The sequence below is a fragment of the Lycorma delicatula genome, chromosome 8 (genome assembly GCF_047948215.1).
Source record: "Lycorma delicatula isolate Av1 chromosome 8, ASM4794821v1, whole genome shotgun sequence".
In the NCBI taxonomy this organism is placed as follows: domain Eukaryota; kingdom Metazoa; phylum Arthropoda; class Insecta; order Hemiptera; family Fulgoridae; genus Lycorma; species Lycorma delicatula.
The window spans coordinates 43,164,056-43,178,435 of record NC_134462.1 but is presented as its reverse complement, the minus strand read 5'-3'; the positions used below and the strand labels follow the sequence as shown (position 1 = coordinate 43,178,435).

Genomic DNA, 14,380 nt, shown 5'->3' with positions numbered 1-14,380 from the left:
GAAAATTATTATTTAGAATCGTATTATTTTTGGAATTTTTAGTTTAATCTCTGTTTAATTTTATTTAATTATTCTGGAATTTCTATTTAATTTTTATGTACATTAAAGTTAATTACAGAATGAATGAAAAACAACATGTACACTGAGGCATACATGTCCAATCTTTAATAAATTGCAAAAAATTCTTATCTTTTAGTTCATTATTCCTCTGATATTGTCGGAGGTAATATTCTTCGTAAGTTGGAGTTTATCATCATTTCATGGTTTTTAGTTGCCAATCATTTAATCGCTCTTTGGTTTAATATAATTCTTCTAATCTTAATTTGTGTTCACATTCTCTTGTTTTCAAATTTTCTCTCTTTATTTTCATCATCCCTCTTAATCTTTTTATTCTTTCCTCAGTCTTCTTCTCTCGTCGGGTAAAGTTATATTGCAGTACTCATTCGATGCACTTCATTGTCCTATTTAATCCATTATTAACATATATGCAAAATTACTTTAAAAGTTAATTATTTATAGTTAATGTATACCAATTGTAATAATTTTAATTGTATAAATAAAGTTTATGTTTGATTTATTAATAATTATTAAGCTCTGATTGTAAAAGAGTTTTTACAATAAATTAAAATTCAATAAATTATTAATGAAATAAAATTTTATGTACTTTTCATTTTTAAAAACATATATATGTAATTTAATAGTCATACAATGAAGTCATGTGATGTCCCCATCAGATTTTCTTTCTTTCATACAATCTATCTGTGCGCTCTGTAAGGGACATAATATTTGCCATCCCTATCCACATATCATTTTTCCCTCGTTTCTTGTACCCAGTAACTCACTTTTCATGCTCTTGCTGGTATATCTAAGATCCCTCATCTCCTGCAGGGGAAAGCCCTAGTTTTTTCCTATCCACCACTCTTTATTTTAGGTTCATATATGATAAGGTTGCCACACTCAGAGGTATTTTAAACCTATTGCCAGGTCCTTTTATGCACTGCTCCTGATTTTCTATCCTTGTCAGTATGCTTGAGGGAGATCTTGGCTTATTTACTGGCGGCCAACACTCACTATGTCACAAGACCCTTTTCTGCTCAGGACCACACCACAGGTCCTGCTACTGCCTGTCAACTACTGCTTATTTGGGACACTTGTTATTCACAGCTATGCAATTATACTGATGATCATACCCCATCCATAACGCACAGGACACACCCTGTTGCACAAAGCTAGGCTACCAGTTCCAGGGCACAGTTCTTAGGGCAGGGTGTATTACTATTTATTCTTATTTTATTTATTTATCATTGCATACATCTTTATAGTCATTATTTGTATTGGAAGAAAATTAATGCTGTCTTTTAATTACTATATATATATATATATATATATATATATATATATATATATATATATATATATATATATATATAGACAGAGAGAGAGAGAGAGAGAGATTTGGTTTGGAATTGGTATGCATAAACATTATATGTATATATATATATATACTAGACGGTCAGTCTGGACCCCTGGAGCCCGGGATGACCCAGGGATGCCTCAGAGAGCTCAGAGATGATGAGAATGAATGCTCATCATTCTTGTGGGACCAGAGGACTGCACCCCCTGTATGCCTGCATTGTTTGTTACCCTCTTGGTTGAGAATAATACTGATAAATAACAATTAATTAAGGCTTTACAGAAACCTGAAAAAGAAACATTACAAAAAACAGAATAGTACTAACTATGGTACTAAAGTGCACAGATCTTTAATGAGGAGAACTCCACAACTTATTTCAGCCATGTTGGTAACAGAAATATAATAATGAATTAAATGGATTAATTTTTTTTTAATGAATAACTTAAATCACAACTTTACCTCAAAGGGGCTAGGGTCTTGATCTATGGCTTAAAACCTTCCTTGGGATAACATGAATATATCCAGCAAATGTGAAAGCAATCGGTTGGTTCCCACAAGAAGAGAACAAACAATGTATGGCTTAAAATCTTCCCTGGGATAACAAATGTATCATACAAATTTGAAAAGGATCAGTCGGTTGGATCTTGCATGATGTTGATATAACCGATTTAGCATATGCACAATAAATTACTTTATATGTTTCAAAAGAGTTCTGGTTAAGGAAAGAGCAAAGTTAAAGAATTCCTTTTTTAATATCCACCTTCCAGTTAAAGTTATTTTCTACTAAAAAATAATGAAACCATTTGTTAAAATTAGTTATATCTGACTTAAAAAATAGTAACAAATTTTTAACTGATTTATATTTAATAATTGCTATGTTGTTATCAGCATGTAATAATATCTTCAGCCAAAATGGCAAAAAAAAGTCATTTATATGTACTATCAATAATAGTGGCCACAATTAATTTTTTTTTTAAATAATTGTTCTTTGATAATGAATAAACAAGTATTATTATTTGATTATATTGAAACATGAGCCTTTGAATCCACATGATCCTTATTTACTTTAAAATTTTAAATGATCACTGATAATATTAGCCACTAACCAATTCATGCAAACCATGTTATATTTTATTAACAGATTTAAAAAGAGCAGATTTAAAGCCTGCTTAAAACAAATTTTTATTTTCATAAAACATTTACATAATTTAAATGTTTTAGAATTTAGAAGATAATGGCTATTTCAAATGTTTTGAGAGAAGTGATAAGGTCTTTGTCATTCACTGAGCCACAGTTTATGAATTCAGGTTAACGTTTTTAATATTTGAGGACACCTGACCTTTCTGAAAGTAATTATTAATATTTGTAATGCAAAGAAAATCTTTAAGAACTCTAAAATACATTTAATCCCAGCCTGTTGAGGTTTTACATCTAAGAAAGAAAGTACATCAAGTTCAGAACTACTTGATAGTTCAGAAAACTTCTCCAAAATCCCTCAAAATGTTGATAGGAAGAGAGTATCAGTTCTCTTCACTGTATCTTAAAATTATTAATTTAATTTAAATTGTATTTGAATTTTATAGTGTTTCAAGTGCCCATAGTATTATTGATGTAATTTTGGACAAAACATGGGAAGATTTAAATACTGGTCATTGGAGTTCTGTGCCAGCATTCAGACGTTATATCTATTCAGTTGCAAGTCTAATGATGGTAAGTTTATATAAGGTTCACTGTTTGTTCTCTGTTAAAAACTGTTATAAATTAATAATCCATGACACAACTGAGCTGTGTCTCGTTATTGCAGTTGTACTGGATTATCTAATAAGATGATATTCCTATATAAACTTAAATATTATGCAGAATTATTTTCCTTAGCTTAATCTAGTTATTATCTATATAAATTATTATTGATTTCATAGGAGTGTATTCATGTTAGATTTTAAAATTTAATTTATTCCTACTTTATACATTATTTTACATTACATTATTATTTTATACATTATTGTGCACAATCACTGAAATTTTGAGAAAGTTTTACAGAAATTTTTATTAATGAATTTTTTTTATAGTAATTTCTTTACAACTTTAATTCTTTGTTATGTTGCTATTGAAAATCATTAATGTCATTAAATGTTCATTTGTTTTTGTTTTTTTTAATGTCTGCATGTAGACTTCTCTTTTTCTAATTATAAAACTATTTACAGGCAGCTTAATTAAAATTTATTATAACATCTTATCTTATCATGAAAGAATAAGAGAATTAATAGAAGGTCACTTCATTTTTCTTTAAAGAAATGGATATAGAATGGTTGCTTCCAAAAGGTACTGTATAATTGGACAGTTTTCTGATAATTACTTACATTATTGAACGATTGGCAATAAGCAGAAATCTTTAATAGCATGGGAATATGCTGCCAGCATTGGAATTCTTAAATATGAATCCAAATGGTGCCTCATTGTTTATTCATGTATCGATATGGTTTGTTTTTCCATTTTGCACAACTTATTAGTTTTTTTTTTTGTATATGTGCATTACAATATTGCACCCTGATCAGAATATTATACCTTTGATTTAAACTCTCTGCAAAAAAGGATTCTCTTGAGTTTATTCTGCAAGTTCAAACACATGTACATGACTGACTACCAGGAAGCTGGGTCGACTGTAGGTTCTGTATAGACATTAAAACACCTTAGAAGACTTGTGTGCTATGTTTGACAATTTACAGGGCCAATAATTCTGCAATATGATAATGCTTGGCCATACACATCACCTGCAACTGTCAAGGCTTTTGTAAAGTTGAAATTTGAACCTTTTCCAAACCTTCTGTGCTCATTAGATTTGGCACCCTGTAATTTTCACTTCTTTCTGCAATTAAAGAGGGATTCATTTCTTCATTGATGGAATGAGAAAGCAGGTTTGACATTTGTAGAAAGTCTAGCTGTAAATGGTGACTACATGGGAAAATAAATGTAAGTTTTTGTAGAAAATAAAATGTCTTTTTATAACATATTTCTTTCATTTGATTATCTCTTTTCATTTCCATGTTATAAGCAATTGTGGTTTACATTTCAGTCTTCTCTCTTTTATGTTGAAACAAGTGTATTTGTATTATTATTTTCAATTTCTAACTTGTTTATTTTAAGATATTAAAACAACAAAGCAAAAATGTTAAAATAGATCAAAATAAATGAAAAATATTTGTAAGTGTACATCCGGTTATATTAATTTCTAAAAATGTAAAGTATGTGGTTTGATAAAAAAATAAGTGGAATTGTCACAAATTGTATTTGTTCTGTTGATACACCTGTCCCTAATGTATGTTTATATTGGTAGCTATATTGGATGTTTAATTTATTGTTGGCTGTCGAAATGGTTACACATGCTTTGGTATGGTCAGCGATTTTTAACTTGTGGAAAAAATGGAAAAAGTACAATGTTGCACTTTATTCCTTTTGAATGTTGCTTTTGATGATTCTTCTATGAATAAAACAAGTGTTTATAAGTGGTACAAATGTTTTCAAGATGATCTTGAAAACTTTGAAGATGATGAACATCTTGGATGTCCTATACATCAACACTGATGACAACATTGAAAAAGTGAAAAAAAATTATTATGGAGAATTGCCGAATCACTATTAGAATCAGTGAAAATTACTACCTGGAAGTTCTACGCTATTTGCTTGAAGCAATCTGAAGAAAACATCCGGATTTGTGTCAAAACTGTTCATGGCAATTTGACAATAATGTACCTTCACACTTCACTGCTTGTTCATGAAGTTTTGGCCAAAAACAACACCATTTTGATGCCTTATCCTCTGTATTCGCCAGATATGGTCCCCTGTGACTTCTTATTCCTCAAGCCAAAAAGAAGCATATTCGTTTTGCCAACATTGAAGAGATAAATACAGAAGGACTGAAGGAGTTAAATCCAGTACTGGAAATTGCTTTCCAGATGTGCTTCAAAAATTGGAAAAAGCACTGACACACATGTATTTATTATATCTAAAAAGGGGTACTTTGAAGGTGACAGAATCAATATTGATGAATAAATAAACATTTTTTGAAAAATTCTGAAACATTTTTTGAAACAATTAAAATTCTGCATATTTCTTATTAAACCTCATATATAGAATATAAATATTGTGCTACAAACTTGTTAACAAACTAAAATTAAATGGATTTACAAAACATTTTTAGATTTTTTTTTTTTTTTAGTTAACCAATGAATCAGTTTGGGAATCACAAAACTTTGTACCTTTTTGTATTAAAAATAATGATTTTTTTTTTATGTTTCTTATGGAAAGTTCATACTGTACAATAAAAATTTTAAAAAATTAAAGTATATTTCATGATATTGCAAGTTTATATATATTTTTTTTAATGAACTATGTTCATCATTGTGAATAATTACAACTTGATTCTTACAGGTTTTGGCTAAGATAAAACTGTCATTAGAGTTAACCAACCAAGAAAGAATATGCAAATTAAGTGAAGCATTAAAAGCTGCAGATCATGGGTTACTACTAGGTGGAGAGTTACGTAACGAATTAACTAAAACAGCTGAAATTTTAACACTACAATTATCAAAATGTAAGTAATTTTAATCGATGCTCTATTGCTATATTTATAATGTATATTTATTACATAATCCATCTACTGAGCTGCAGTTACCTATTACGACATTCATTTTACGATCCTGTTAGATTATTCTCAGATCCAAGTAAAGTTACATTTAGTTCTTTATTGAATTTAAATGTTTATGCTGCAGGTTTACTGTTGGCATTAGAATTATGTTATTACTAAGTCAGAACAGGTTCACTTGATACTAGTCCAGGTAATTACCAATCTATATTTTGGTGTACAGCATGTATTATTAGACAGGAATATTCTAAATAACCATATTAAAATGTTTTAATTTATTGTTAATTTACTATTTGTATAATTTCTTTATACAAAGTTAAATGTTTTTAAGTAGTTACTTCAATTTATTAACTGTAATGATTAGAGGTAATTGATTACAAATTGTTGAAAAGATTTTTCTATACTAGACAAGTACTAACAGTTGTATTAAACCTTCATCTTGAGATCAGTATGTTTCTGATTTGAATTTTTTTTATCCTACTTAATCTCAAAGTTAAAGTTTCTTACTCATTATTCATTTCATGGAATTTTCTTATGATTTGGATTTCTTACATTCAAAGAGTCTTTTATAATTCTTTCACTCTCATAATTTATTGTGTTTGTTACTTCTCTCCTGAACAGAGTGGTAAAATACCCAATTAGTCTCTCCATAATTTGATCATCCCCTCCTCTTCCTTCTCCTTCCCTTCTTCCTTGGTTGCTGTGGGAATTGGCTCAGTTATTGTGCCAATTTCACCTGTGCATTGTGCTGGCTTCTTCAAGTAGCCAGAAATACTTAATGATATAAGCTACCTTCTTTACTGAAGCTCAGTTGGTTAGCAAACCTTTATGTCTGTGAAACTGTCCAAGGACTCTTTTTTCTAACCAAGGTTGCTCGAAAATCCAGACTACAGCTGAAGAATCTACTGGGTAAAACTAGTAAAAAACTGTGAATTACCACTGATTAAATGTACTCATTTGAATATATTCTAAGATATAACTGACCACTCTTATTTTTATCAAATTTTACCTTATTTATTTAGTTTTTTTTTTTTTTTTTTAGTAATGTATGAATTTAGTATATGCAAAACAAAAATACTAAAAATAGATAAATAAATAATATGCATATATGCATATGATTATTTTAATTTTACAAATAAATATCATAATTACAGTTAATTGTAGCCTTAATTGTGTCAGTTGTTTTTAATGAACTGAATAAATTCTTTTTTGGGGATGTAAACACAATACACTGAAAGCAACATTAAAATTGAAAAAAATAGAATAAAAATAAGCATGCAAGTGGAATTAAATAAGTATATTCAACCAGCATAAGAAATAGATTAAAAATATACTTTCCAATTTTCAACCATGTTAGTGGATTGCTGGTGTGCCTTTTACCTTTTACTTAAAGAGAGTATGTTGCTACCATTTTTTTGGGAACGTTTTTTTTTTGAAAACAGTTTACAGTGTGACAGAAGAATTATGTTCAGAATTATATTTATTAAATATTAAAAATTGTTAATTAATGAAAAATTTTAGAAATATTGTTCTTTCAGAAAATCTTTTCAAAGCTAATTATCCAACTCCTTCTTCAATGGAGTTATCTTTTGCATTATTGTTAATGCCATCCATATTAGTCGGGTTAGAACACACAGTACTCAAGTAATACATTGTTTGTTATAGAAAAATATACATTGATTTTTGTTGCATTTGTTCACTTAATGTATTTTTGTTAAGTGCATTTGAAGGTTTCATATTAATCAAACATAGTGAGATCTTGATTTTTATATGCTATGTGTAATACAGCTCTGAAAAGATCTTGAAGAATATCCGTGATTAAAGTGAGTCATTGATAATTTTTTAGTTTTTTTGTTATCACTTTTTATCAGACAATTACTAAAAATTGTCAGAATTGTTTGTGTTTGTTTAGTATCCTTTTCCTTCTTTTTGTAGATTTCATATTTTTCCATTTATTGAGTTCATGATATCTTAGTTTCCCATTTTACCAATTCTCCTGTTAGTGCTTTTATATATGTATGAGCCTTATCAGTCAAGCAGTACTTAAAGGTAAATTGTTTCTGTTTCATAGTGTGTATTTTGAAAATTTGGTTATAATATATTATTTATCATACATTCAAATGGTGCAATATTTAATAATTGTTTATATTTTGAATAATTTTTCTAATTCATCTGGTATCAGTGCTAATGAACATCAATCTAATACAAGCTAGAAAAAGATGTGCAATAATTCACCAAAAGTGGTACAGCAATTTAGGAATTTTACAATAGTCAGAAGCGCCTTCCTTCTCATAGTATAGAAAACAAACTGTATAAAATTAAATTTATTACATTTTTGCAATTAATGAAGTATATTACTTTACATATATTAATTTCTTTCTGCGTTACAGGTAATAGTAAAAAGATCTTTGATAATATTTTAGAACCATCGTCATCATTACCAGAATTTTGTGGTATAAGAGGCGATTTAATACCAGTATTAAGTTGTCCTTCATTGGAGACATTTTATTCTGATTATTTTAAACCAAGAAAGCCTGTTGTACTAAAAGGTAACTAGATAGAATTATAATTTATTGTATAAAATTTTTTTTTTCTGAGATTTACACTTAGTAATGTATTATTATGTTCAGATGAAAGCACATATGATGGTAGTCAGTAATTTATTTTTGTTGCATGATGAATTAATTCATCACAGAAGCTTACAGAGAAGCTTGTATGTGGGAATATGGAGATGGAATTTTGTAGTGTATATAAAATGCCAGACTGAGATTTGAATCTGGGACACCTAGATGAAAGGTAGATACTCTACCACTCCATGGAGATCAACTAAATTAATTATATTTAATTTAGATATGTATAATTTTGACAAGTAACACTGTTATTTTTAATAATTTTGTGTTCAATCTATTAAAATTCATATACGAGGGTTGTCTTTTTTTCAACCTTAGATGGGGTATAAAAAAGACACATTAACATAACAAAATGATTTTATTACTAAAAGTTAAGTTTCTAACTTAATTTTCTACATAATCACTAAAACGATTGAGGTATTCATCGTATTGTGACACCAGCTTTCCAATGCCCTCTTCAAAGAAGTTTGCTGCCAGTGAGGTAAGGTACATCTTGAGAGTCTCCTGAAGTTCTTCATTGGTAGCGAAGTGTTGTCCGCCCAACTATGCCTTCAATTTTCAAAAGAGGTGAAAATTGCTATGTTCTAATTCTGGACTATACAGCAGATGATCAAAAACTTCTCACTTAATTGTTTAAAAAGCTGACCACACATGTTGGCACAGTGTGGTCATGCATTGTCATAGATCAAAATCTTGCCGGACGAGAGCCTATTCATTTATTCTGGATCGCTCTGTGGAAGCGACATAAAGATTCACAATAAACTTCCTTTTTCATTGTCCTTTGCTCCATAAAGTCCACCAACAAGACACCTTTATGGTCCCAAATAGCTGTAGCCATTGTCTTCCTGTTGCTCAGTGTCTGTTTGAACTTTTTCGGCTTGTTTGAAGAAGAAGTTTACATCCACTGCTTAGACTGTTCTTTGGTTTCTGGATTGTCATACTGGACCAAGTCTCATTGCCAGTAATGATAGACTTTAGAAACTCTTAGCTCTTATTACCATAACACGTGAGAAACATTAAGGCTGATGTCATTTGCTGCGTTTTATGATTGTCACTCAACATTTTTGGGACCCAACTTGCACACAGTTTCTGGTATCCTAGGTCTTTAGTCATAATTGTGTCAGAGAATACCTTGAAATGTCTGGGATTTCTGCAGAAAGTTCACTTATCCTAAATCTCCATTTGTCATGGACAAAGTCATCAACACGTTCAACCAGGTGTACAGTAGCGACAGATTTGCATCCATGCCCACCTCCATCATGGATGTACATTCACCCATCTTTAAACTTCCTACACCATTCCTGAACACTACCATCACTCATAAAGTTCACCATACACTAGGCTCATTCTGCGATGGATTTCAGCAGCGCTACATCCCTCTGTTTGCAGAAAATATATCACACTTGGCAGGAGTATAGATCGTAACAGCCATGTTCAATTGCTCATAACTCAACTCAGACTGATACAATAGAGCCGGCAGTAGCAGCGGTTGGGTAGGGGGGTGGCACAATCTCATGATGCTCAGACCTGACTCCCTCCTGCATATATCTTGCTTACTTAGATGCATGATCGAAAAAAACCGCCCTCCTATAATTTGTTTTATACTTTTATATACTACATTAAAATAGATGTTTTAACCAGAGTATGGGTATTTCAATCCTGTACACAAAACAGATATTCATTTGCATATGCTTATAGAGGAGTTATAGATAAGTTCAATTCTAAGAATTCAGTGTTTGCAGTCTTTCTAAACTAGTTTTATTATAAAATTTATTCTTCTGATTTAAATTATAAACATAAATTCATTATTTAAATTTTAATTATATACTTAGCCTACATCATCAGTTGAATCATTACAAAATGGTACTAATCATTATTAATAATATTTTTAAATTAAAATTTTATTTCTAAAACATTATAGTAATTTTAGATTTATTTAGGTTCACAGTAATAAAAAAAAATTAACAAATTAGCCTGTCTTTGAATTTAGGAATTTATTATACCTACAATGAACAAAGAAGTAAAATTCTTTGAGCGTTTGGTTAAGGAATTGAAAAAGAAAAGTTATAAAATAAATTCTGACAGTTATAATTATGTAGAATTAGTAATTTTCCAAAAAAGATTACATCAGTTACTGTTCCCTTATTTTCTAATGTTAATAAAGCCAGTTTCTCAAAAACATTCAGTCCAATTAAAATCTTGTGATTTATATCTGATTTTTATTGTACTTAAAAGCTACTGTTTTTTTTTTTTTTTTTTTTTTTTTAATTTCCTTAGACCTAGGCCAGGGGTCGACAACCGTTTGAGTCGGAAGAGTCAAAGATTACAATTTACAAAACTTCAAAGTTTTTAAAGAGCCACAAAATTTTTTCGAAAATAGGTTTATTAAACAACAATTTATAGGTACTTACACTTATAATTATTATTTTAACTCTAATTTTTAAATAATAAAAGCTATAAAATAGGTAATTTATTAAATATATATTTTAATAAAAACACTTTCGCGGTAATATCCAACAGTAGTACTTTGTTTCTTTTTTGGCAATTCTTATTGACTTCAAAAAAGTAGTTAGGTATCTTATTTGGAAAAAAATATGTATAATATGTATTTTAAAAATATAATACTTATTATGTTACCTATCTTTACTTCGGTTTTTTTATTATTATTATATATATGTACATACGTAACTTTGAGAAGATAATTCGCTTCTAACTCTTTTACTTGAAACGACAAACTATACGTCACAGCCAAAGCACTGGTGAAGACGCCAAATTGTCTTGCGTCGAAAGCGAATTAAAACCTACATAGAAACATCCGACGATGGCGTCATTCGAGAGCTTCTGACGCACTGATGACAGTGACAACGCGTATCACGGGGGAGGGTTGCGATGAAAAGCGAGTACAAGTGGCAAAGCGATAAAATCGGTGTCTAATCCTCGATAATCGATTCAGAACGATTTTTAAATGGTTTTTTTTTTATAAAATAAATAATATTTGCGTATGGAACTAAAGAGCCGCATGTTGCCGACCCCTGACTTAGGCTGTTGACAGAACTTTATAAAATCAGTTCCTTATGAAAGATAAAATCCTTTTATAATTTTGTACAATGATTTTAAAGTTATTGTTGATTTAAATTTTTTTTTTATTTTTAAAAATAAATCTGACATTTTAGAAGCATTATTTTTTTAAATTTAAATTATGTATATGACCTTTCTGGTCATCCATTATAATTTCTTATTGTCCGATTCTCCTAATTCTAGTTACAGATATATTCATGTTACGATGAATCATTGTTCTAATTACATTTTACATGAAATTTTGTTTATTTAAAAACAGTTTTCATCATGTATAATGATTTTTCTATGTTCTTATCAATTCCAGATTGTATTAATCACTGGCCAGCATTATCTAAATGGAAAGATATCAATTATTTGTTGACTAAAGCTGGAGAACGAACTGTTCCTGTAGAATTAGGATCTAAGTATGATGACAGTGAATGGTCTCAGAAACTGATGAATTTTCGACAGTTTGTTGAACAACACATCTTAGTCACAAAAAATAAAAATGAAACAGGATATCTTGCTCAACACCAATTATTTCTTCAGGTATAAGAGTTGTTCTCATTTGTATACATTTATATTATTTTAACAGATATTTTGGGTACCCATTGGATAGCTGCTGCAATTTTTGTACCTATGCTACTCTCAACTAAGTAAAAAAAAAGCTTTGCACACAGCTTTATCACACAGGACATGAGATTGTGCCAACAACAGTTCTGACTTTAATACCATCTATGATCCAAAAATCAAGGCTCAATCAATGCATTGAAACTTTACAAGCATTCTTAGTTTAAAGGAATCAAATCAGGTGAAGAAAAAGTCATAGTATTTGTTGACAGGTTATTTTATTTTTACTACCTGGAACTTGTACATCATAACAACTTTCAGAATGTTAAAAAGTAGATATTAAAGTTAAAGTAGATATTATTAATGAAGTTGTTGTCTGTGGTTGGCTCTTCAACATGATTTGGACATTGGACAACAGGAAATTCCATCATGATGTTCATCCACCCATTTATCTTGTATAACGTTGAACAAGCAGTTTCCAGATTTGCCCAAGCTTCTGTTCAGATATGGGTTCCATTAAGAAAGATATAAAAGGCATGTTCAAGTTATTATTTTGCAGTTGTAATTTGTACCCAAAAAATTAAATTTTACTTGAAATATATCAGTAAATAGAAAAGGTTTTGTTAAGAAGTTTTTTACAGCTATTACATTAATTCATGCTGATTCACCCTGTTTTCTCATTCTGATTCCAAAAATGAAAGAGTAATAGTATGTTTTTATTTGTTTTATTTACTTGTAGTTAGATGCTCATTCTACATGGGTCAGTCAAACATAAACTGGACTTTTGTCTCTTCACAGTTTGCGTTTGAATGTGAATGAGCTGGTGCAAAGGGGTATTGATGGTGGAGATGTGGGGAAGGTATGGACACTCCAGCCACCATGGCATTTGCATCTGTCTTTTCAGTAGCTTCAAGTCAGAGCAAGAGGTTCCATCACCAGTTGCACAACATATTATCATGGATTTTCTCATAAATGAGGGTATCAAACTCTCCAAAATTTTGACTAGTCTGCATATGTGGTGTGGGGATATGACATTATCACATACCCAAGTGTACAACTGGGTCAGCAAATTTAAAGGAGGGTGTGAAGTTGTAGAATATGAGAGTCATCATAGATGTTCAAGGACAGGTGTGATAGATGGCAGCATTTGATCAGTATGTAACCTCATGAAAACAATCAGCTCCTTAGAATTGATGAAATTGCTTCAGAAGTGGATATTAGTCATGGAAGCGCTCATTCAGTTTTCAAAAAGCACCTTGGGTGTTGCAAAATCTGTACTGATGAGTACCAAGACTTTTGACCCAAAATTCTAGATAGGCCAAATAGAAAATTTTCCAAATGCTTCTCAATCGATTTTGGTGAGATTGAAATAATTTTTGCATGAATAGTATATTGATGGGATGTGGGTCCATCACTGCACTCCCGAGTCAAAATTGGCAAATATGGAGTGGCATAGGAGGGAAGAGCCTTACCCTGTAAAGGCAAAAACAACTGAGTGTTTTCCATCAAAAACTTTTATAACCATCTTTTGGGAGACTGGAAAGGTGTATGGCTCATCTACTTCCTCTACAAAATCACACTATAAATTCTGCATAAAAAAGTAAAAGTTAAAGTAAAAAAATACTCTGACTTTAATACCATCTATGATCCAAAAATCAAGGCTCAATCAATGCATTGAAAGTTTACAAGCATTCTTAGTTTTTTTTTTTTTTTTTTTTTTTTTTGTCTTCAGTCATTTGACTGGTTTGATGCAGCTCTCCAAGATTCCCTATCTAGTGCTAGTCGTTTCATTTCAGTATACCCTCTACATCCTACATCCCCAACAATTTGTTTTACATACTCCAAACGTGGCCTGCCTACACAATTTTTCCCTTCTACCTGTCCTTCCAATATTAAAGCGACTATTCCAGAATGCCTTAGTATGTGGCCTATAAGTCTGTCTCTTCTTTTAACTATATTTTTCCAAATGCTTCTTTCTTCATCTATTTGCCGCAATACCTCTTCATTTGTCACTTTATCCACCCATCTGATTTTTAACATTCTCCTATAGCACCACATTTCAAAAGC

The 14,380-nt window shown here is 30.3% G+C and overlaps 1 protein-coding gene across 2 annotated transcripts in view; it reads left to right on the top strand.

Annotated features, from left to right (window-relative positions):
* Window positions 1–14,380, top strand: part of LOC142329200 (lysine-specific demethylase 8-like) — a 36,098-nt gene that overhangs the window by 6,740 nt on the left and 14,978 nt on the right. For both annotated transcript variants that reach the window (XM_075373600.1, XM_075373599.1), the window contains 4 exons: window positions 2,998–3,124; window positions 5,843–6,005; window positions 8,447–8,605; window positions 12,069–12,292. In XM_075373600.1, coding sequence (XP_075229715.1) covers window positions 3,119–3,124; window positions 5,843–6,005; window positions 8,447–8,605; window positions 12,069–12,292 — 552 coding nt within the window. In that variant the 5' untranslated portion in view covers window positions 2,998–3,118. The remainder of the gene's footprint in view (window positions 1–2,997; window positions 3,125–5,842; window positions 6,006–8,446; window positions 8,606–12,068; window positions 12,293–14,380) is intronic.